Source organism: Cavia porcellus, unplaced genomic scaffold, assembly GCF_034190915.1.
Source record: "Cavia porcellus strain 051 isolate PalLab524CR breed Dunkin Hartley unplaced genomic scaffold, mCavPor4.1 scaffold_2, whole genome shotgun sequence".
Classification (NCBI taxonomy): domain Eukaryota; kingdom Metazoa; phylum Chordata; class Mammalia; order Rodentia; family Caviidae; genus Cavia; species Cavia porcellus.
This window is the reverse complement of record NW_026947485.1, coordinates 111,669,896-111,696,093: the sequence shown is the minus strand read 5'-3', so window position 1 is coordinate 111,696,093 and position 26,198 is coordinate 111,669,896. Positions and strand designations below refer to the sequence as shown.

The window sequence follows — 26,198 nt, the reverse complement described above, 5'->3', positions numbered from 1 at the left end:
AGAAATAGAAGAGATGGTTGAGGGAAAATAGGGACCTTAAGCTCTGGAACAAAATAGGGTAAAACAAGGAGGTATGAACAGCCCACCAATGTGGTCTTGTCCAGATCTCTTATTACCTTCTGGGTCGTGTCGTTATGGTTGTTATTGTGTTTTATATTTTGACACAAGGCCTCACTAGGCCAGTTCAGTCTGGCCATGAGCTCACCATGTGACCCAGGTTGGCTTTGAACTCACAGCAATCCTCCTGCCTCAATCTCTTGAATAATGAGATTACAGGCCACTATACCCAGCCTTTAGCTTGTGGGTTTTAAAACCCCTTGCCTTGCTCCACATGACCCAAGATCCACTGGGACTTGATGTATGATGCTGCATGCCCACTCTTGGAAGTGTATCTTGCTCAAAGCCCATATCTACAATACCAAGGACAACCCATGTCATCCCAGAGTCCATAGACACCAAGAAACATGGTGATAAAACCCTGAGCCTTCCACAGTGTCTCTGTGAAGACAACAATGATTTCATCTCATGCCATTTGAAAACTGTCCTATGTATTCCTACCCCAGGGCCTGAATTTCTGCAGCCGGAACTACTGTACTACACATTCAAGCCGCAAGCAGAATGTTCATGAGAAAATGCTCCAGAATATCTGTCCATCAAAATCCTAAGTGGAAATTTCTTCATATATAATAAAGAGATGAGTCATTGCTCAATGATGCAGAGGGAAGAGGGCTTAAAGAGAAATAAAGGGGCCAGGGACTTAGCTCAGTGGTACAGTGCCAACTGGCAAGTGTGAGGTCCTCAGTTCAATTCCCAGTACACAACAACAACAAAAGAGGAGCAAAGGCCAAATACATAGCCATAGTGAAAGTTCAGATGTCAAGGTCAGTATGAGCAAATGATGTGGCAGAGCCCACCAAAATTGTGTAAAGACTTCCCTTTATGAGTAAACGGTGGGCAGTTTCCCAAATATGGCTGAAAATTATAATCACCTGGAAAACTGGAGTGAAAACAAATTCCCTAGGTCCCAAGCCCATTAAAGCAGAATATTTGGTTTGCAAGCCCTGGCATAGCTTAAAAGTTTCCCATAGGTGATAACAATGCCCAGTTTTAGAAGCTATATTTCACTCAGAGGCCTGAGAATCTCCAGAAAAATCTCTTCAAAGCCATTAATTAGGCATCCTCTAGGAATGATACAAGGATCCAGGTTTCAGGGGAGTTACACATTCTTAGTATAATTGCCCACTCTGTATTGCATAATGACATCTATCATTTAACTCCTTTTTGTTTTAAATAAATAAAAACAGAATACCAACAGCTAGAATGGTAACCAGAGAAGTAAAAGGGATCCTCATCTTTCCCAACAGCAGTGCCTCTAGATACATGGTGGGGGCCATCCAATCTCAGCAATAGAGCAGCAACTTCATACACCAATGCAGGCTGCCTCTAGCCAAACACAAGACCTGGGGATATCCACTCACTAAGATGGCCTTCGAGGAACAGCTCCAAGGCACAGTATTCTGATCAGGTACTTCCTGCCCATCAAGGGCAAGACACTGCAGATCGATGCAATATGTGGAAATCAGCCAAGCCAGATGAGCATTTCTCTTTCCAGATTTCCATCTTGTGGTCATGTAACACCCTGAGCAACCCCACAGCAAGAATAACAAAGTAAATGCCATGTACCACAAAGACGACTGATCAGAGTACGCTGCTTCCCTGAATGGATCCGCCTAGACAAATCTCTTCCCTGATTCCACCATGTGCCACCAGGAGACCTTTAGAGAGTCAACACCAGAGAAACCCACAACTGGCTAAGGTCAGCCTTCCTGGTTGCAAGGTCTGCAGCAATTCATAATTCAACAAAATGAGGAAGGATTCAGGAGCTCCCTTCAACCTTGGTATCTTCACTTGAGCCATAATGCAAATTGAGAACATGGATGGGAGAGGAAATCTAGGAAAACGTCAACTTAGGATTTGCCCTGTCCTGGTGGCCCTCAGTTTTAAAGGATTCATTCATTTTTTCTGTGGTCATATTATATCATGTCCTATAAGACAACATATTCCTCAGCTTCACGATCCAAAAAACATCACAAGACTTGCTAGAGATTCTGAAAGAGACCTGGAACCCAAATGGCTCCTGCATCTACATGCTTTTCTCTATCTCATCCCCAAAATACAGACCAATATTGGCTTTGCAAAAGTCAGTTTATCCATTCTCATTCTTCCCAAACACCAGCCTGTTCTGGACCAACAGGGCTCCCACATTAAGTATTCTCACAGCACTATGCATCTCTCCTTCATAGCATATCACTTATATTTTTATCTTGTTTTTCCACTTACCTATAGGTAGACAAGAATTCACGTCACTTTGCTTCGCCTTTTTGTTGTAATTTTTAACTTTTAATGAGTCTTTGTTTGATGGAGGTTCACTATACCCCAATTTAATACCTTAGAACTCTTCAGTTTTCCTCCAAAATATACCAAATTTCACGCCACTTAGCCCAAATTGGCTCGTCACTCTGTTATTTTTTTTTTCAGTACCAGGAATTGAACCCAGGACCTTGAGCTTGCCAAGCAGGCAATATCCCCAGCCCTCTCCTTTGTCCTAAACCCAAGGACCAAGTTGCCTCCAGAGCTCACTCCAGACTCACTCTTCTCTTCGTTAAATTTAATTTTCTCCCTAACAAACAGTCCAGAGGGCAAATCCCCAACTGGCCTTGTGGGTGACCAACTTGGGAAGAAAACAAATCAGAGTAATGATCTATTTCATTTTTTTAAGTCATGTGGTTAGTTATTTTATTTAAGATGACTTTGTAATATGCAAAATGGCTAGAGAACAGAAAATGGCAGCTTGCTAGGGGGCTGGGTGCAGAGTCTCTGTGGAGAAATCAGATCAGATGCTAGAATATGACAACATGGAGAGGGCCAGGTGAATGGATAACGATTCTTATTAACCAAGGCGGTAACTGAAGGGAAAAATAAGACTAGGAAGAGGAAGGAAAAGCACAGGTGGAGAGCTGAAGCCTGATGTGCTAACTGAGCCCTGTTCAGCACTGTACTAGGCGCGCCTGGAGGATCCAAAGTCACGCTGAGACCACAGCTACCGATAACGGTAGTCAGTGAATCCCAGGCCTTTAACAGGAGGACACAGCACAGTGAGCAGTGGCTCCAAGGGGAAAAGCTGTATTGGCTCTTGGCGACTGCTGGAAATTGAGACCTGGGCCCCCTCGAAGCAGCCAGAGCCACCTGGCCATGCTGGAGGAGACTGAGAGAAGCTCCTGGGCTCTAAAGCCGGGCACCGAGGTTTTCTGACCGATCCACGCTGTGCTGGGAATGCAATGAAGACACGCAGCACAGTGTACAGTGAACCCAAGAGGAAGATCTGCATTGAGTCCCGGTGAGTACTAGGGACTGGGTCCTGTGGCTGCTTTTGCTGGCTGGAGGACATATTGGAATTGGAGAAGATCAATAGTTGCCCTTGGCGTAGAGAGGCCTGGTAGAGGACAGCTTGGATTTGGGCAGAGCCCTGCACCACAGTGACATCAGCTGCTCCTGGCACAGAGAGAACTGGCAGGATCTGCCGGGGCTGAACCATGCCTCTGGTTGGGACCTAATAAGCAGATACAAAATTGTCACTACTCTGGGACATCCACAAGGTACAGCCTAACTTGTGGATTGACTGGCTCAGAGGCTGGAGGCTAGCCTGTACCACCCCTGCATCCCTGCATGTACCTCAAATAACAGCAAATTGGGGAGGGCAGCAAACATTCAAGTCAGCACACTTCGGAAAGACCATAAGCAATATGGAGAGGACCAGAGACCCCCAGGACACACCAGTCTGAAAGAAACCAGAAACATGACAAGAGATAGAAATAAAAAAAAAAAATCTCCAGCTGCCAAACCTGGGAAAATAAGCCCAGGAGAAGTAAATACAGAAGAGAACCAGCACAGTCACCATCCAATACTAGACACAGCATCAGCGGACATAAAGAAATACCTTCATGGCTTCATAGATGAATTTAAAACTGTACTTCTGATTCAAATGAGGCAAGATATAAGAGATTAATTAAAGAAATGATAAGCCCCTCCCAAGAAAACACAGATGGAAGAACGGAAGAAATCAGAAAAGAAAGAGAAACTTCTGATGAAGAATTTAAACATAACCTAGAATACATGAAACAGATCCAAAGAGACTACCAGGAAACTAAAAACTCCATTGAAAACTGACAAAATGCCTTGACAGAAACTAAAGTTAGGCTTTTGAAACTTGAAGAGAGATTTATGATATATGATCATGAAAGAAAAGACCTCTTAAAAATAATGAGGAACCAGAAAGAAACAATTCAAAGGCTAGAAGACAACAAAAGGATATATAACTTAAGAATAAAGCATGTGAGCGAGGAAGCAGGAGTAACCAAAAATGAAATACAAAGAATATTCACAGATGATTTAAAGGAAAACTTCCCAAGCATAGGAAAAAGAAATAATATCCAGATAAATGAGGCATACAGAACTCCAGCCACCTACAACCAAAACAGATCTATACCCAGACATATAATAATCAAGATTCCAGAAATCCACCAAAAGAACAGAATACTAAAAGCAGCCAGGGAAAAGAAGCAGATTACCTACAATGGGAAAATTATCAAAATAACAACAGACCTATCAACACAAAATCTCAAACTGAGAAGAGCCTGGGGAGAAATTATCCAAGCCCTGAAGGAAAATAATTTGCAACCAAGACTGATGTACCCAGAAAAACTCTCTCTCAAAATTAATGGAGAAATAAGGTGTTTCCAAGACAAGGAGGAACTGTGGGAGTTCGTGGCCACCAACCCAACCCTACAGAGAGTGCTGAAGGGCATTCCAGAGAGAGAGAGGAAGGGATACCAGGATTCCAGCAACAGTGGCAGAGAGGCCTCAATGAATGGGCAGACAGTGGAATGAGGGAGTAAGGTGGACAAATTATAGCAGTAAAGTGGAGTAGCAGACATGAGGCAGAGACGGTAAGCTATAATCTTTAATATAGATAGCCTTGATACACTAAAATTAAAAAAAGAGGCAGAGGTTATTGTTAATAGTGTATCAGGATTTAAAAGTCACAGTAGTCTTATCACTCTGTTTAGTTTCAATTTATTTTGTTCCGGTCTGTCCACTCATATCAGATTTGAGGGTACAGACATCTAACCCCAAAATAGCAGGTTATACCATGGTAACTATCCTTAATTTCCTATTAACTTAACCTGAAACCCTGTATTACTTACATTGCCTTATTATGACTGATCTTATTTGAATCTGATTTGTTAGACCACAGTTTTGCCTTGGCTGATTTTATTCGAATTTGGTATGCTTGATAGTATCAAGTCTAAAAGTAGAGGCAACTACTCTTAAGATGACAAGATGTAAAAGATATCCATACTGGTTTTGATTATTAACAGCTCTCAAGTCCTACTATGCTTTCAAAGTTGTGTTTTTATAAAAATAGCTATGTAATACTATGCTTAACTATATTAAGCCTGATGACATGGACAAGTCTATTGAAAATAACAAGAGAGCATAGTAACTACAGTAGATCACCTAATATTGTGGTCTTATGTGTCTTTTTCATTGCATGTTTTTCTAGTAATTTGTTTTGCTGTCTTGTTATGATTTGTTTTTCCCTATAATACCGAGAGGATAGATATACATGTAGAAATTCACACATGGGAAGAATTGTTTAAACTATTTATGAGAACAGATTATATTATGCAAGATGTAATGAACAGATACTCTGCAGAAAAGGAGACACTAAGAATCCCAATGCTAATTCTGTAGCATTATGATATAAAATCTAGCAATACTATTATTCACTGTTCAGAGTGATATTAATCTAATCTCTTAAGTTCAATTTCAGCATATATAAAGATAAGGACAGCTACTACAAAGAGAATGAGAGACACTATGGTAGTCATGATTGTCTTCTCCAATGTCAGATCTTGAAGACCTAAAAAGCCTTCATCATCCTGTAATGATTTGATTAGTTCTATAATATGCAGTATGTATTCAATGTGTGTAAAAATGGGGACAACTATTTGGAAGAAAACTAGAAACAAGATAGACAGTGAAGATCTCCAGTGGACTTGCTTTGAAATCTGTATTTCTTTAAATTATTTCTTTTTGAACTGTTTTGTTCTGTTTTGATATGTGTAATCTTATCCTTTTTAAGATAAAAAACAAGTGTGTAGGACTGATAACCATATTACTAAGTTTTTGTTGGATCATTGAGCAGAACTGTTGGCAGTGTCACTATTGAATGTCACTTTACATACTTTAATTTTGTAACCTGAACAACTATTTCTAAGATGACAATATGGAACTTATCAACTAGTGATTTCTTACTGTTTATTTTTCTGTAATTCTGTATTATTTCTATCCTTTTTTTCTCCATTTTTTTTGTTTCTTTCTCTTTAAATTAAAAAAAAAAAAGTAAGCAAAATGACACTGAAAAGAACTTCCTTTTTTCCCAGAACAAAGTCGCTGGGGCTGTAACCACAGCCAACATCCACAGGACTTCAACCCGACTGAAGCTTACACAATGCTGCATGCTGGAGTGGCTCCCACTTCCCAGATACCTGTGGCCTCTAGTCTCAGTGCCCAGCCCTCCTCATAGCACACTCACAGGCAGTGGAAAGTGGATCTTTGGGAGCTTTTTAAAGTTTTCCCACCTACTCTATAGATTCATTAGGAGGGACAGTGAATGTTTCCAAGTTCTCTGAATGACATAAAGCTCATAAAGTACAACAAAATTAGTTGAAAATCCCAAAATGACTTTAGCTCCCTTTAAAAAAGTAAAAGCACGCCTACTTTAAATGAGTCACAGTGACTTCATACTTGTCCTTGCAGTAGGATATGCATTCTTCCTCCCCAAGTCAGTGCTTTCCTCTTCACTCTCCTATCCTAAGGCAGTGAAGGGCCAGGTCTGCAGATACCTATTCTATCTGATTCAGGGCCCCTAAGAACATGTTCCTGCAGAGTTCAGGACATATCCTGCAGACAGTCAGAGACTTGTTCCCCCTAAAACTTATCCTGCAGACAGTCAGAGACTTGTTCCCCCTAAAACTTTACATTTACTGTTTGTCCTTCCTACAGAAAAGGTTCTTTGCCTATCTCTTACCTATCTATGCTGGGGTAGTCTCAATCCTGAAAGCTCCAACAAAACATCATCTCTTGGCTGAGGCCAGTCCTGACTACCCAACCTCATGCCCACCAGCAAAAGCCACTTTCCTGCTAGGATTTATTATAATCCATTATTATCATACGTACCCATATTCCCCTCCCGAGGAACAGGAACATTGTTTGACCTGTTTATTGCTGTAACCCAGCACCATAACAGTTTCTGACTCACAGCAAGTACTTCATGAATAGATGATGAGTTGCAAAATGGTGGTAGGGGTGGACAAAACAGGTGGAAGCAGGCAGAGGGACAGGGCTCAAAGCTCTCCAGAGACCCTCTGTACCATGGTCTCTTCATAGGCACTGAGATGGGTCTCCTGTGTCTCTTGCTTTGATTCTTCTCAACTCTGTTGCTACCTGCTGCTTCTACTACTGGATAAGGTATGACTTAAAAATATGGGGAGTATTTAGATGTTTTTAGAAATTATCACAATGAAAAATATACTGCCATTAATCTCCTTCATAACACTTCCCCTTTCTTTGAACATGCTTATTCTATCATCTGGAAGTCCTGCTGCATGAGTGTCCAGTTGCACTGTTATGGCTACCTCAATATCCTAAACTGATTAAAAATTTTTATCTTTCGTTATTTGACTTTGCAGAAAAGTGAGAAGTATCACGGTGCCAGAGGCAGTGAATAAGTGGATGAGGACACATTACAATGTCTTTAGGAGCCTGCCTTTCCACCGGATGGCACATGACAATAGTATTGAACTTTTTTATCACATTTCATAAAAATGCTCACAAAAGAGGACTTCTATAACTGCTTCAGAAAGTGACAAGGATGATGAGATAGGTAGTTTGTAGTGAGTTCAGGACCAGCCTGATCTGTATAGTGAAACTCTGTCTCAAAAAACTAACAAAAAAAATTTTTTTTAAAACTCTGTTGCTAATCATGTTAAAAGCCAAATAAAAAGAATAGCTGGGAGCAGTTTAACATCATCATCATCATCACCATTAGACTGGAGAGCTGAATAGTGACAAGCAGAGACCTGAGGCACAAAGAATATTAGTTCCAGTTCAAGTGCAGACTCAACCTTAGCTGTGTAACCACAAGCTTGTCACTTTCCTTCTCTGGCCCAAGTCTCTTCCCCTGTAGGATGAAAGGGCTAGTCAGTCACAAAAGGGTATATCCTATTTATATGAAATGTCCAGAACAGACAAACATGCAGAGAGAGATGGCAGATTAGTGACTTCTGGAGAATAAGGGGAGAAAGGCTAGGGGAATGAATGATAATAGATATGGGTATTCTTTCTAGAGGGATAAAAATGTTCTGGAATTAGGTAGTGGTAATGCTTACACAAATTTGTGAACACACTAGAAAATACAGGATTGCATACTTGAAAATAGAAAAACAGTGAATTTTGCATTATGTGAGTTTTGTCCAAATAAAAAAGATTAGAGGTTGAAAACTAGAAGATTATTAGGCTGTACCCATCCAAAAGCATGTCCTTTAGACTTTAAAAAAGATTCAACATATTTGCCCAAATGATTTAAAAGCCAAATATTTTCTTGATCATTGTAGAGATTACACAAATGTATATGTGCTAAAATTGCACAGCGATACACATGTACCCACATACATAAATAATTACATGTAAAATCTGAGAAAGGAATGTACATTGCAGTAATGTCAAGTTTTGAGTTATGGTTTTGTTTTGGTTGTTTGTGTTTATTTGTTTACTTGTTAAGATACTGGGGACTGAACCAGAGCCTTTGCACCACATCCCCTGTCCTTTTTATTTTGAGACAAGATCTCACTAAACTCTAAATTGCACAGGTTGGACTCGAATTTCTAACCCTCCTGCCACAGCATCCTGAGTTGCTGGGATTTGGCATGTGCCACTATACCTGGAAATCACCTGGCTTTGGTGCTGTACTACAGTCACTAAAGAACTATCCCTGGGGAGCAAGGCAAAGGGCACACAAGACCGCTCCGTACTTGTATTTTTTTTTTTCTTTCCTGTTCTTTCTCTTTTTTGCAGTGCCCTGTGAATTTCTAATTATTTCTAAGGATTTTTTATTACCAAATCAAAGATGTTATAATTTTAAAAGACGGCTTCTTAGAAATAGCAACACTGGGCCTCCAGAATAATAACTGGACAGAGCTGGGGAGAGGCTACTCCCTCTAGACAATTATCATACTGCTCAGATTCATCTCCCCAGCGCCAGCAAGGCCTGGCGTCATCTGCCATTTATTATGGTTATATGTACTGGTTCTTCTTTTAGAGAAGAGAAATATTTCTCTAGCTACAACAGGAAAAAGGACCAAAAGTACCTTAAATATCCACAAAGAAGGGAGAGTGCAACATTCTTTGTGAAAAAGAACATACTGCTGGACTGATCAAAGTCTTTGCCCTTTCTTTCATGCTGCCTATCTGACCTCTGAGACATGTGAGGCTTGAAACCCCTAGGCTATAATTCCTTAGAACCAAACTCTTGCTGTAAGTCTGCAAACAAATTTAAAACCAAACCACTGAGGCACGGGGACACAACTTGAGTACACAGTATCCTATTCTGCCCAAAATATTTTATTTCCTGATCTTGCCCTTCCCAAGATAGGATCATTTTCTTAGCCACCAAAATGGAAAGTTCCACCCCTGACCCATGATCACATCCAGATGAATAAGCAGGATTTCTTTTCTCCAAAAAAACTACAGCTCCATTTAGCAAGGGAAGGAAATGACCCTTGCGGCATGCATTCCACTACCTTTTCTACCACACCACCATCACCCACCATCCCCAAGCCCAAGTGCTCAGAATTCACCAGTCTCTGAAAGGGGGTGAGGCACAGGCACAGAGAGTCCAAGTAAACTGTGCAGAGAATGTCTGTAGTGCAGCTGTTTCCACTGGGGCTATACAAAAGGATCACCTGGGACTCTAACCTGATAGAAGAACTTTAACATCCTTGTCTGTAGATGACTCCCATGTAGACTACCTGACACTGATCCATCCTGAGGCATTTTCACTCATGATCTGAAAACCTGTGAGCCCTCACTACCTGGGCAGTCAGGTAAGACACACCTCTCAAGCCAAGACATGTCAGAACAGCATAGTTCTTTAGGGTGGACCCCAGCTTACATGGCCATGGAGCCATGTAACATACCTAGTGTGACTTGAGATCTGCCAGATGAATAACTGTACATGTTGGATTTTGAAGAATTTGTATTAAAAAACATAAGCTGTCTCACTAAGATTTTTATATTCTATAGTAAAATAATTTTTACAATTAGGTTACTGAAAACATGGTTGAAATTAATTTTACCTGTTTCCTTATACTCTTTAAACATGCTTACTAGAAAATCTTAAATTGCATATTAAATTAAAATATATACATTGTATCATATTTCTGAAGAACAGCAGGCTCTCAAGACACTCATCATTTTAGTGTGGTGGTTACAGTCCTAATGGAGAATGCAAGGATGTCGGCCAAGCTCATCTCCAGCTGCTCTGTCATGCTAAGCAAGTCACTGACCTCTCTGATGTTCATTTTTCTCCCCACTGCTTGAGAATGAAAACACCCTGCACTCTGGACTACAGGCCAGAGCAAATAAAAAAAAAAATGTAGCTGGAAGCACCTACCATGCATTTTCTCATAGCTGGTACTCAATATCTGTGCATGTCTACCCCTCTCCCTTCCTAACTTTCTTAAGGACAAAATACTTAAAACCAGGACTTCTTCACATCAAATTTATTAGCACCTCCCCCATAGCTCTGCACAGTGGCAGTGAATGGCCCAGTGGTTCTTCATCTGCAGGGGACACAGGAATCACCTGAGCAACCTAACTACTCCCCCCACACCCCAGAATCTGACACTGGCCCTTGGGTGTGAATCTAGGCATTGGCATTACTTGCCATTGTCTTGGAGCAACGCAATGGCTGTTTTCTGGAAGCCACTATTACAAAGACTAGTGCAATAGAATGATGACATCTGAGCACCAGGTCCAAGAAAGGACAGAACCTCTGAAACTTAAAACAAAAATGGCTGATAAAGAAAATATCAGAAGACATACAGAAAACATTAATACAACAATGGAAAAGAATTATATTCCCTTAAAAGCTTCTAATGAATTAACCAATTCTCCAGCAATTGAAACACATAATCTTGAGGCTGATGATCAAACTTTACAGTTGTTACCAGTTAACAATGATTCTCAAAATCAAACTATGACACTAAGCCAGGCATTTCATCTTAAAAAAAATCATAAAAAAAAGCAAATGATTGCAGAAAAACCAAAGCAAAATGCTAGCGTGTTCAAGAAACCTGTGCTAGGATATTATCATGGCCAAATCATTTAGTCTAAGGTTAATTCATTCACAAAACCTCTACAAGTCAAAGACGAGAGTTCTGCAACAACAAAGAAACTTTGTGCTTCTGTTTCTAAAGGCACAAAGCCTAACTCTGTAAAGACAAGCAATGCAACAAAAAGTTATAAAGCCTCAAATATGACTGCCGCCACCACACTTGAGAACCTTACATCTCAGAACACACAGCTTGTACGGCCTCCCAATAGAAATCACCACAGTAACACCCAGCACAAGCCCAAACAAGACATTAGCAGAACCTCTGCCAATGTTACAGTCCCAAAGAATCCCACTGAAAAAGAACAATTACAATCAGAAACAGTTCTAGGTAGTGTCAAATCCAGTTCTTCTCAGGGCACAAAAAATAAGGCCTTACAATCAAAAACAGTTCTACCTGTGGTCAAAACCTCTTCTCAGGACGTAAAAAAGAAGTAAGACATTATCCCAAAACACATCTGAAAATATAGCCAGGCCTATTTCATTTACTAATATCAAACTGACAGAAAAGTCAAAAACTGTTGACCACCGAAGACATACGTTAGCAAAAGCCACTGTGGATGGATCAGCTCAGCTCAAAGAAACTGCAGAAGAAAGAAAAGCTCATCTGAATGAGTGCAGAGCTGGCAAAGGAAGAGTGCTGAAGAGGCCTCCGAACCCAGTCTCTGCCCAGCCCGAGCCTGAGGGACAAAATGCAAACCCCGCTGGATCATTCTGGACTACTATGGCAGAAGAGGATGAGCAAAGATTAATTTACTGACAAAGTGAACAAGATATTTTCTGAATGCCTGAACCTCATTCATGAGGGATACCCCAAAGAAGAAATAATGACCACACTGAATGACGTGATTAAAAATATTCCAGATGCTAAAAAATCTTGTTAAATATTGGATATGTCTTATACGTATTGAATCAATCACAAGTCCTGTTGAAAACATTATCTCAATCTATGAGAAGGCCGTTCTTGCAGGAGCTCAGCCAATTGAAGAGATGCGACAGACAATTGTGGATATTATAACAATGAAGAACCAAGAAAAAAGTAACTGTGAAAAAAATATTGAAGATGCTTGTAAAACCAAGGAACAAATCCAGGAAGTCAACACTGAGGATACAGGTGTTAATCTAGAGCCAGGAAAACAAGAAATGGAGAATAAACATAGTAGAAATGTGGTGTTTGAAGGTTGTGAACAACAGCAAGATGACACAAAAATCCAAGTGACAATTTTAAAACCCCTGATGCAGAAAATAGATCAGGTTGCTTAATTAAATATAACACATCTACTACACCATACTTGCAGAGCATAAAAAAGAAGATGCAATTTGATGAAACAAATCCTGCACTTAAAGAGCTAAAGTTTCTAACACCAGTGAGACGTTCTCGACGCCTTCAAGAGAAGACTTCTAAATTGCCAGACATGTTAAAAGACCATTACCCTTGTGTGTCTTCACTGGAACAGTTGTCAGAGTTAGGAGGTGGAACTGATGCTTTTGTATGTCGCCCAAACGTAGCTCTGTGCCCTATGTACTCTGAGACTGATACTTCAGAGGAGAAATGAAGTTCCAGAGACAGGAAGGTTCTTACTATTCCTGGGGTGTTTGTGAGGTTCACAGTTCACTTGAACTTAGGTAAAACTTATATTACATGGACATGTTTCAAAAAATTTTGGTATACTTCCCTGCTTTTAAACAGAATTCCAACAATTCCTTTTTTGCCTTGATTAATGTGAAAGTCAAAATAGAGGACTGAGAGCTAGGCATGATGGAGCATGCCTGTAATCCTAACACTCATACAGGTGAGGCAGGAAGATCAAGAGTTCAAGGCTAACCAAAACTACTTAGTGAGACCCTGTATCAAAAACAGAACAAAACAAAACAAAAAAACTAGAACTTGGGACAGGGAATAAAGCTCAAAAAGAGTGCATGCTTAGTATACCTGAAATCCTGCATTCAATGCCTAGCATCAAACAAAAGAAAGTAAAAAATTGTGCTGTGTAGAGCTCCTCCCTTAAGTATTTTACTAGGTTTAGCTTGCTTTTTCCCCATACTCATGTTAGTCAGACTGTTGGGCTCTGAGATACTTCTTGAAGTGTAAGAAAAAAATGATGCCAAAGTTAGTGGATACTCAAAACTTTAATCTGAGTTTTTTCCTTTTGTTTTTTTGCAGCTTGATTGACAGTGTTAAAATTCAATTTTGTATCTTCATTTGATAGTTTATAAACTAATAAGAGTTTGGGTAGGATCTATATATTTAATGTCACTGTAGTTTAGCACTGTAAGCAATAGTCTTTATAATATAAAAATGTCACTGTTAAATCATGTCCACCTAGACATATATTGAAATTTTCTTCTTCCCACAAATATATAGCACCAGGAAAATTATTTTATAAGGTTTGAACTAATACTTACATGGTGTATCAACTACAGTTTCAAAGAAGTAAAGACTAAAAGATTAGTTTAATAACTATATGTGAAATATGAATGTAAATACTTAGTTTTATGTTCATTCCATTTGTATTTTTATTTATTGTCTTATGTTCTAAGAGTGGGACTTGGTTGGTCTTAATATGCTACCTAATATGTATCCAATAAAAATACCTTTATAATGAAAAAAAAAAATACAAAGACTAGCGCAGCTAAAGACTTCTGACCAGCATCATCAAGATTGCCTCAGGTTTCTCCAGCCAGGTCAGGCCAGCCTGAACAAGAGATGTATGGGCCATGGAGGAGATAGGATTGATTACAGGTCTTCCTCCAACAGAAGGATAATTTCTTGGAATCTTTTAAACCTGGGTAGGAATGACTACCTGCCTAGGACATTTTTCAGACATTAAAAGCCAGCTGACACTTCTTCTCCTTGTAAGGTAGTCAAAAACTATGAACGCAAAGCCTGAGGATACGGCTCAGTGGTAGAGCATTTATTTGCCTAGCATGGGTGAGGCCCTGTGTTTTCTATCCCTAGCACTTGGGGAACAAAAAGAATAGATGGAAATTTTTCAAAGTGCCCAATGGCTCTGCAATCAGGCTAAAAAGAATGCTGCTTACTTAGCACTTTAAGTAATACACAAGAAGCCCCAGTGCAGATCCTCTTTCTGTCTTTGCCTAGGACCCAGCGGCACCAAGTCTTGCCTGAACTTTCAAGATGCCGCCATTCTGCAGAAATGCTAGTCTTGCTCTTCCATGACTCAACAGAAAGGAGCTCTGCATAGACCTGCAAAACCCTACAACCTGTTTATTCTAGGCCTTTGACCTCTTGAAGAGTCACTGCAGGAACACAAATTTGAACAGGCAGCATGCACAGGTCACCTGGGCCCCAGGAGGCAGGCAGGCAAAAGAAAACATTCTTTATCTAAGCCAGAGAGTCACTGCTCTTTCCCTTGGCCAGAAAACCCTCTGTGTGCTAAACAACCTCCACTTAAAACCAGTACAAAAGAGCAATTGCTTGGAGAAAAAAAATAAAAGTATCCTTCCTCAAGACTGTTTCTGTCATTGACATGTGGTCTAGAAACTCTATTTCTTCTTCCTTCTTAGAGCAAGTTTCTTTTCTAATAATGGGGAAAAAATACAAGCTGAAGGAATTTCCACATTCCTCCACTAAATCCACACTGATTCAAATTATTTGTGAAAATAAATTCCCTCCATGGCCCAATCTAAGAACTCTGACATTTTTGTATGTTTAAGTCAGGAAAGCAACCTGGGGTTTGTTCAGGAGGCAGAGATGTTATCTCCATGCTGACTCTAGGACATCAGCTCTGGATGCCCACATGCAGCATCTCCCCAAATCACTTGCATTCCAGGGTCTGCTTCTCACACGCTCTTGCCCAACATTAGCCGCTGCCACCAGACCGAATGTGTGGGAGAACAAGAACGCACCCAGGTCTCCAGGTAGCAAGTCTCCACATGGCAGACACCAAAGCAAGAAAGCTAGCCCAAACCTAACAAAAATTACTGCAAAGTATTACTGAATCTGTTACTGTATGTCAAGAGCTAAACTCTTGATGCATAGGAAAGCACCATTAAAAGTCTTTCCTCCTCCTCTACTATCTGGTAGCCCACACTCATTAACTCTTTCTCCAAGCCCTCAGCCCATAAACATGACCCCAACCCCCAGCCCATAAACACTTTTCCCTTTCCTTTTTTTAGCCCATTTATTCTTCTCTGCCATAAGCCTTTTCAGATGTAAGTTCAGCTACTGAAGATACACACACACACAAAGAGAGAGAGAGAGACCATCCCTACCCCCGAGTCCTTCAAATTCAGTCTCTAGTCATTAGCCTGACTCCCTAAACAGAGCTAACCAAGGGAAAATTCTCCTTAGAAGGCAGAGTTACCAGGACAGCTGAGTAACAGACAATGGAATTCTTCTCAGCAGGGAAAGGTCCGTGAACACTCACGGTGGCACATGTAAGGGTGAGAATCGCGAGCCAGTGCTTAGTCCTGCTAAATGTCACATTCGGGCCAGCTGTGTCCAACCTCAGAAAGGTGCTCTTTACATCTAGATTAGATCTCTGCTGAAGAGAGAAGCCCAGCATTGCCATTAATAAACCATAGCACCTTGGCTTCTCAAAGCCTCCCGTAACACACTACCTGCCTGCACCCTATTTGGAATGAAGAAGTATATGGAGAGGACTATTTCCTACCCTGGTGCTCTGAAAGGTTAACAGTGAGCTGAGTGTTGGAAACTGTGGCTTAGCACCATGAAGCCTTTTGGAGGTGGCTCTCCTGACACAAATGGGTTTGTTCCTCTGTTCATTACTCACTGAAGGGTATTAGGAGAGGAAACTAAGATGAAAAATGACCCAGCCCCTTCTTTCAGGAAAGCAAGTAGAGGGGATAAGAACCGAACAAGGGAAAAAGTGACTATGAGCCATCTCTGATTGGGAAGGAGGCTCAGACAGAGACAAAGAGCAGCAAAGGGGCACAGCAGAGGGAACACTAAGCAACTTTCCAGCCCAGCTATGGCTCACCTGGCAGCTGGTGCAGTTTTCTATACCTCTGAGCCTGTTCCCATTTTGCCAAGTTAGAGGGCTGGCTCTAGGTGATGTGAGTTCTTTCCTAGCACTGAAATGCCACCATTGTATGATTTTTAAATATGTCTGCTTGGGGGATCGTGGGCAAGTAGGGAGAAAAACTAAAGAAGAAAGAATACAAACTATTCCAAAATCTAAATTACTACTGCACTGATAGCTCTAAGAAAACATTCACTATAACTCTGAGCCGCAGTTATCACACAGGCATTGACCACAGGTGAGTTTCTGGGCTCCTTAATCTGTTGCTGTTGTTGTCATCAATACCAAGATTCAAACACATGACCTCACGCTTGCCACAGAGGCACTGTGCTGCTGAGCTATATCTCTGGCTTGAGCCTTTTAATCTTAAAAGAATTGTGTGTAGAATGCACTTCAAGAAGGCCATTTGTCTATAGGTCAAACTGAAGACACAGAAGGGACAGTGAATTCTGCCTCATCCTAATGAAAACTGTCCTTCATTCTCCCTCATTTGCAGACAAGTAGACAGACTCACAGAGTCCAGCTGACTCCAGTCACACAGCTCAGCAGTGGCAGAATTAAGAGAGAAGCCCAAACGGTCTGACCCCACCTAACATTAAACAGCAATTAGATCACTGCAAAGCATGGGCGCTAAGAATCTGCCACACAAATGCACCAAACTGGACAAGAGGATGGGGAAGGGCGCTGAAAAGAGGGACCAAGAGCTACCTTGCCTTCATCCACAACCTTCCTAAGGGGTTGGTCAAGGCCACAGGGATTCAGACCCTGTCACTCTCTTGCTATACATACCGGTTTCTGTCTTTCATCCTGGCTAATCCTCTAGAACGAAAGCTCTTGGCCTGTAGAGAAGGCTGCACGGATGTAAATGAGTTCACTACTTCATCATCACCCACTGAGGGACACGAGAGGCAGTAGGGGGGATGCAGAAAACATGAGTTGAAAACAACCCAGCCTCTTCTTCAAAAGAAGCAAGCAGAAGAGAGTAATAACTAAAGATCATAACTGAAATCACACGCAGAGACCTCAGCACTTTGTATGTCTGGATCCACAATCAGGTTTTTCACCATCTCAAGACCTCAGTTTTCTCATCTGCTGAATAGGCACAATACCTGTATCTCATTAGGTTATGAAGATTAAAACAGGGAGCACATGTATTTAGCATAATACTTCTAATATAATTATTAATTAGCATCACTATAATTTTTCTGGGGAAAGATTCCAAAGTTACATCAAATTCTTAGAGGAGTCTATGGCCCAATAAAAAAAAAAATAACAAATCCTTGTTCTGCATCCTACTCTGGAAGAGAATTAAAGCCATCCTGTGAGAAGACAATTACCCTCCCTTACCTTCCTTAGTTCTCCCAAAAACACAGATTTGAAGCTTGCTGCCCCACTCCCATAAATACACACACACACACACACACACACACACATTCTCTGTCTCTGTCTCTCTCTCTCCTTCTCTCTTTCTGTCTCCTACAGAGCAAAAGAAAAACCACTCTGATGAACTGCCCTCATGTATTATTGGGGTCATTTCTATGGCTGGGAAATACTTTTTTGGACCACTGAAGGCACCAATTTGAGAGCAGAAAATGAGAAAGAAGAGACAAATCCGACTCCAGTTCCCACACACTCAGGAGCAAACCGGCCCCACCTGTCCCAGGAGGGTTCTCCATCTCAGGTGCTGGTCACCTGTCCTGCTATGGAGCTGCACAGCCATAGATGACTAACTATACATGTGGAATAAGGTGATGGGTTGAGGATGTGACAATGACTCAAAAGCTGATGCCCAGTTCTGGAAAATGCTGATAGAGGTGCAAAAGAATCAAAGAAAAAGTACACAAAGGGAAAGGAAAGGACACATTTTAAATCCTGGTTTTGCTACTTTCTAACCTCAAGATCTCAGACAAATTACTTAATATCTGAAAGCTTCAGTTTCCTTGTCAATACAGTGGGCGAGGGAGCTAAGTAAGAGCCTTTGCTTCACAGAAGAATTGAAACAACCAAATGACATAATCTATGTAGACTTGTAACACGATGTCTGTCACATTGCAAGTACTCGCTGGCAACTGTTATTACTATTATGCAGACTCTGATGGTGATGAAGGATGAGGCAGACATAGCTTAGCATAATCACAAAGACTTACTGCATTACTGGCTCTTAGGCTGCTTAGATGTTGCTACATTAAAAACAAAATCAAAGTAAGTTGGTAGGAAACCATACCAGCACCAGAGCTAATGTGAAACACTGAATCCAAAACAGTTCTAATTGTAGAACTTTAAACTTACACTCCCAACCCAGAAAGTTGCATGCAGGCAACAATGAAGGTGGAGGACATAGATGAGAGCCTATGAGAAGGACCATCTCAAACCTCACACTCAGTCACCCTCTCACCTGGTTAGGGTCGTCTGTGATTGAGCACAATGGGGAATCTATTATGGCTTAAGGGAACAGTAATGGGTTAGATAAAATCTTCCAAAACAAGGGATATTTAAAAGACAAATAAATCTAAAAATAACAATAAAGGAGGGAGGTTTTGATGGCAACAAGGTGGAGACATAGTTCCCATGGCAGCCCTGGATATGAATGTCCCGAGGCTCCCATCTGTTATCTAGCCTGTATTCTGTACCTCACTGTCCCTTTGACAGACTGAGAATGAATTTGAAATCATGCTTCTTCTCCAAATAATTTTCTCTAATATAAAAGTAACACATGTTCACTAAAGAAAACTCCAAAAACAAAGGTCTCAGAAGAAACTGACTAATCCATTCACCAATGTTAACATGGTGATTATTGCATATTCTCTCTCTCTCTCTTTCTCTCTTTCTCTCTTTCTCTCTTTCTGCAAATCATTTTTGTTTAAAGACAACATCACATAGCTGGGCATGATGGTTCACTCCTGTAATCCCAGCACTCGGAGGCTGAGTCAAGAGGAGCACTGGAGTTCAAGACCAGCCAGGGTTACAAAGTGACCTCAAGAACTGCACAGCAAGACCCTGTCTGAAAAATACAAAAAAAAAAAAAAAAAAAATCACACTAAGACAGCAATTATTTCTCATGATTCAGTAAAAACTTACAACTGGGTGGCAAAGTGGAGCCAATGCAAATATGTGCAGACACAAACATATGCACACACCCATAGCACACACGAACAGACACACATGTGAAGTATTTGCTTCTCACTCCAAGGCCTCAAACTCTCACAGTACAGGATGGTCACAATATCTCTCCTGAACTAAGAAATTTAACTTAGAGGATAAAAAAAGAACCCCACCTACGAAAACAATGGTGTTTGAATATCAACAAGTCTATCATTTCAAACAAGCACATTTGAAAAAAAAAATTTAAAACCAAAACCAATGATGTGTTCCTTGGCATGAATCTGGGTCAGTTCCTGGTGGGATTCCAGGACAGAATTTCAAAAGATACTTCCATTATTCCTCATGTCACTGATACCATCCTATCATACTCAAATAAATCAAAATCATAAGGAAAAGGAAAAGAAAAAACTGAACCTCTCTGGCAACATACTTGGTGCGTAGAAAACAAAAGTTTAAACCAGCTCCTTTTATGGTTACCTCATAAAAGCATTTCTAATACCACTCATGACAGAGCAATGGGAAAAATAATTTTCTGACCAACTTCCACAAATATTACTCCAGGGATTTTTCCAGAGACACTCCAAGTGCTTCAGGGTAAGCATAAGAAAAGACACCGTAAGGCAGATAGCAGAACATGTAATAGCTGCATGTTGGGTTCATTTTTACCAAGACTCCAGGCTCATATACATATTTATTCCTGTATCTGGTCCATCCTCTGGCTATAACTAGACACAGTGAATAAGGACTTGGGGCAGGTGAGAGGCACTCACAAGTGAGGGGTCATCACTGAGCCATCAGCAGGGGGCCACCACCACCCTGAAAGCACACTCCTAAGCATTACACTACCCCTTCATTCCAAAGAGCCAGAAATTTCTGTGCATGAAATCCAACCTCCTCCTCTACCTCTTAGGAGATCTCAGTTACTAAAAATAATATAATATATGATATTATATGTATAACTAATTTAGCATTCAATTTCAGAATTTCATTACAAAGCTATCATAATACAATTACCACTTCATATTTTTCTTGTAAAATTATAAAGAACTAAAAAAATCAGACCTCCCAAATTTAAAGACCCAATCTAAAAGTGGGTGTGTGAAATGCATACAAGTTTCTCAGATGAAGAAGTACAAACAGCAAATAAATACATGAAAAAATGTTAAATGTCACTGGTCATTTGAGAGATGCAAATTAAAACAATGCTAAGATTAAGTCAGTTGAAAGTACGGTTATTATCAGGAGGTCAATCAATAACAAATGCTGGCAGGATTATGGGTAAAAGGAATCATTCTTTACTGTTGGTGGTAGTGTAGACAGGTGCCACCACTGTGGAAATCAGTGTGGAGATTCCTCAAAAATCTAGACTAAAGGTCCCGTTTGACTCAGCTATTCCCTTGCTTGGTATCCTCCTGAAAGAATTAAAATTATCATGCCACAGTGGTATATGTACACCCATGTTTATGGCAGCACAGTTTATAACGGCTAAATCGTGGAAACCACCCAAATGATCATCAATGGATGAAAGGATAAATAAGATGTAGTTTTTTCTACAATGGAGTACTACTCAACCATAAAGAAGGATGAACAAGACATTTCTAGGAAACTGATGCACCTTGAGACCATACTTTTAAGTGAAATAAATCAGACATGTGTAAGTATCACATTGTCTCTCTGGCGTGAGAAACAGCATGTCAATAAGGGCCAAAATGTGTAATAGATATTGTGAAATAGGAAGAAATGGTTCAAGTAGAAAGGGGACTAGAGAGAGAAAAGAGGGAAGGGAAAAGAAAAGAGAAAAGAAGGATAAAATGGACACAAAGCTTTTGTAAATAAGGAGGGGAAGAGGGGTCGAAGGAGAAGGGAATGTGAAAAAAAGAGGAATTGAGATATATCACATACCCATACAAATTTCCTATGGTAAATGTGTCCATTATGTACATCTAAATTTCACTAATACAAATAAATAAATACAAACTTTAAAACTAAACACATACACAATCACATTCCAAGAGATTCATGAAAAATAAAATGGGACACAAGAAGTTAAACGGCATCTAAGTCCAAACAATTGGCGGCCCAGACTTTCTTACATGTAACTCCTTGACACTTTTGTGGAACAAAGACTAAATATGGTACTTTTCAACCCTGCGGGAAGTCCCAGGAAACCTTTTCCTAAAATAGGTTACTGCAATGTCCTCAGTTAACGGGCTACATGATGCTAAAGATCTAAACCAGATTATGGAGTATACAATGCTGAAAGCACAAATCAGATTAATGGAATACACATTGCTAAAAGTTCAAATCAGACTAACAGTATATATTGATGAAAGTTAAGTCAGATTTATGAGCATCTGTGAGTACTGGTTGCATTTGTACAGCACAGTGCCTATTATTTTAATCAAAGTACATCTATTACTTCGCTTTATATCACTTCATCAAGAACAACAGGAAAAGTAATTTGTTAACAGCTGCACCCTTGAGGATGTTCTCATCCTCCTTCTGTGGATGAAAGTCCTACACAGGACATAAATTCAGCAGAAAAAACCTTTCAAATAAGAACCATCCAAGACTAGATGAAGCAGCTTCTCAAAACAATGACCTCCTCACTGTCAGGGTACACATGCAGAGTTGCACAAATGATGCAGCTTCCAAGTGTCTTTACAACTGTAAGCTCACAGTCTTCAAGCTTCTTACAGTGAAAGCCACAAGGTATTGCCCCATTTCCCTCTCTCATTCTCCTTTAATGAGAAAGATGGCAAAATCACTGACATAAGTTCAGGGAATGCCTCTCTGGTTCTCAGGCCATAAATAGAGAGGCAAAGGGCAAGAGGTGGGAGTCACCACTCAGGAGCTGGAGGAAACAGGGTAAGCCTGGATGGCCTCTGGAAAATGATGGTGGGGGGGTTGCAAAGTGAAACCATTAACACTTGAGGATAACAGTCTGCTTGCCACACTCCTGACAATGGACTGTGACAGCCCTTCTGGAAAAGGCACAACTTTTAGGACTTCATTTGAAGCCCAGATGGATCCTCAGCAGACAGACACTTCCCTACTGCCCACAAATCCTGGACATCGGTAGTCAAAGATAAACAGAAGTCTTGAGTATCCTGGAGCTCAGCTCAATAAATGTGTCTTCTAGGACCCAAAGGTAACCAGGGCATAGCGATGTATATTTCCTATACACTCTACTTTTATGATGAAGTCAAGGATCATAAAATAAGTTTATGTATGTACTTTAGTCCAAAAAAAAAAAAAAAACCTCTAGGAGCTGCCCTAAATCCAGCATAGATTCTGACAGGCCCCTGGTTCTGTTCTGTATATGGATCTGGCAACAACACATGCCCCAATTCAAACCTGTAACTTCGAGTTTGGACCAGACTTTAAAGTCTGAAAGATATCAAAGATACCAGAAAGATATCAAAAGGCCAAAGGCTTTCCACATAAGGAAACCCTGGGCCCCTCAGACAGTGAGAGACACCCATGGCTTTCACAAAAGCAAAAAGATTTTTCTTCCTTCAAAAACCAAGGAGAGGAGGGAAAGGAAGAGGAAGAGAACCAAATCTTCATCTTACACATGGAGAAATCGATTGATAATGTCTAAGAACGTGTAAACTTTTGCTTCTTTTATCACTAATCAGTGTCAAGTAGCCATTTTACAAGGATAGGCATGTAAAGGTATCATAAGTATTTTGCATTAATAAAATAAGAACAAAACACCCATTTTGGAAAGTGACGATGTGATTATTCAGGATTCTCGGACGTACGCTGCAGCAATGGGAGGAAGGAGCTTACAGTGCCACCCCCACTTGTGCTATTTTCTGACCTCTCTCCCTGCTCAGGAGCCTTCTCCTGTTCCTTGTCTGTCTCTCCTTGTGCCAGTCTCCCCCTTCTTTCTCATTCTTCCCCACTCTATCTGTCACTAGCTTCCCTTCCAGCTCCACTCCAGTTTCCTGTTTTACTCTCCTCTCCTCATACGGGTACTTTTGGCGCAACATCCTAACTTGACACAATATAGGATGAAGCTCATACTACTACTTTTGCCATTTTCAGAATAGAACTGTGTGTTTCTTGTCCTCAAGCGTGAAACTGCAATAAACAGCATTTCATTTAATCATTGTCTAAAGCCCATCTTGATCCCTTGATTTTTGTTTGGTCTTGGCTTTTATCATCAAAGGCAACTAACTGCATTCTTTGGACCCAGGACCTGAGCAGGAAACTCAGAAAAAAAGGAGAGCTCTAATCCCTGCCTGGAGAAGCCAGTGGAGACCTGGATGAGGCTCTGTGTTAGAAGATGGCTCCCTAGAGAGGCAGCCACGGAATAGAAAGAACACCAGCATGTGAGTCAAGTAAACTGACTTACTTTGCTTCTTGGTTACCAGTCTAGCAATCCCCAGAAGACAGTAGCCCCAGAGGACACACCCAAGGCATCATGGAACCCACAGGAAGAATCACCTATTCCTTATTGCTTTTGAAATCCCTTTTTGGAGAAGAAGCTGCCAAACACCTGAGTCTTTTATTCATAACAGCTTCTTTTAAAATCAAGTCACCTCTAGCTTATATATGTGAATTTTTTTGTAACACAGATGCTAGACACATCTTAAAAGAGCTTTTTAAGTCCTGATGACTCTTTGAATATTTGCTGTTTTCCCATCTCTGAGAGATCTACACACCTCACACGGCTGCCTGCCAGGTCTCCACTCTATCTCATTAAAAATGATATTGACCAGCACAGACCCAAATGATGCTAGGTCTGCTACATGAGTCCTTCCACTAGAGGATGAAAATCTGATCTGGTAATTCATCCAGCAGAGAATCTCAGTGCAGCCTTATCATTCAGGCTCAATGTCCTGTTGCAGCCATACGCTTCTAAGGAAAGTTGTTCCACTGAAATCAGCATACACGGCACAGCATTGACAGCACAACTCAGCCCATGTCAAGAAAAGATTATCATTCCTTTAACAAGGCTCACACTCCAGAAACCCACACTGGAATAAAATGCTATATTCCTCCTGGCTACCACTCCCAAGTCATTTTCTTGTAAAGACATATGAAAAGAAAAGAAAAAGAGAGAGGAAAAGAGAAGAGAAAAGAGCAGAAGAGAGGAGAGGAGATGAGAAAAGAGGAGAGGAGAAGAGAGGAGAGGAGAGGAGAGGAGAGGAGAGGAGAGGGGAGGGGAGGGGAGGGCAGGGGAGGGCAGGGGAGGGCAGGGGAGGGGAGGGGCGGGGAGGGCAGGGGAGGGGAGGGGAGAGGAGGCGAGGCGAGGCAAGGCAAGACTGAACCATAAAAGAGGCAGCTCAACTGTCCCCAAGTATTTCCTCAAGAAAGTCAGGAAATAGCTCAGTCCAGAGAAGCAAACCAATAAATTTCCAAGCAATGTTTTCTACGATGGATGTAGGCAACTGGGGTGGGGTAGGGGTGTGAACCTGTTCCCAAAAGATCGGAATTTTTACATAGTGGCATTGTTCCTTTTGGGCTTGATTCAAACCTGTGTGTGGGCTAATTCTCAGAAAGAAACAAATTCTCACATATAACAGAGGTTACAGGGTGATTTAGAGAGTGAAGACTCTGACAAAAAGAAATACCACAGATCACCTTTGCTAAAGGGGTCACTTATTCTGCCTGTACTAGGTCTTACCCCAGAGATACCTGACCAAGGATACAGAGCCATAGCAAATGGTCTTTGTGAATCTGAATAGGTGGGAATATGCCCCAATTAAATTCAACTGCATTCTGAACTGGTACTGGTTTGAAGAGCACTGAAACACTCAGCTCCATCCAGCAAAAGGCCAGAAGGCCAAATTTGGCTTCAGTCAGTACCGATAAGCAGGCACAGAAAAAGGCGCAAGGTTCTGAGCAGCAGTTGGCCAAACATCCACGAAGGTGGGGCAGCTGCTGAGCCTTTCATGTTTACCAGGAAGAAAGACTGTTGATTTTGCAGATTTTTTACAATGTTTTCACTGCCCGTGTTATTCCCAACCCATTTTAAAATGCAATCTGAGCAATACCCCTTCCCTCATCAGTCTGCTTGTACTTAAATGGTTCCATCAACTTTGGACCGTGGAAATTCCTTTTCTTTCTCTTGGCCACACCTCAGCACAACAAGCAGAAAAGCAAAAGAAAGCCAGGGCCTTTGCCACTGCACTGAAGGGCAGAAAGAAAAAGTTAAATGTATTCTGGGACACGTGGAACACCAAATCGCAGGATCTCTAAGGGTCAGATAATACCATTGGAAGGACACTTCCAATGGTATCGGAAGTGGGATTGGAAGCTGGGTGTGGGATTGTACTGAACTGGTTCCATGTTCTTATTCTAAAACGAGCTACCCAAATGCAGTAGCCATGAAAATGAAAAAAGACCAGCATTAATTAAGAAATTCCTTTAGACTGAGGGCAAAGAATAGTCAAAGAAGTGATAGTCTTGCTGGATGAACCTGGCGTGCTAGCAGTCAAGGATAGAAAGAGGCATTTTCAAAATATGCTGCCAGGCCCTTTTTTTTTTTTTAACACAATCTTGAACACTGACTATTATGTAGAAAAAGGAAAAAAAGAACATCTAAAAAGGAGAAATACATC

The 26,198-nt window shown here is 40.9% G+C and overlaps 2 protein-coding genes across 51 annotated transcripts in view; one reads left to right on the top strand and one right to left on the bottom strand.

Moving 5' to 3' along the window:
* The window catches only part of Sorbs1 (sorbin and SH3 domain containing 1), a 236,592-nt gene that overhangs the window by 164,437 nt on the left and 45,957 nt on the right, over window positions 1-26,198 (bottom strand). The gene's annotated exons all lie outside the window — the stretch shown is intronic.
* LOC100716604 (cytoskeleton-associated protein 2-like) lies at window positions 11,135-13,472 on the top strand. The gene is given in 5 exon segments (XM_063245216.1): window positions 11,135-11,895; window positions 11,972-12,266; window positions 12,268-12,390; window positions 12,392-12,716; window positions 12,719-13,472. Coding segments are annotated over 5 exon segments (1,857 nt in total). The 3' UTR covers window positions 13,072-13,472.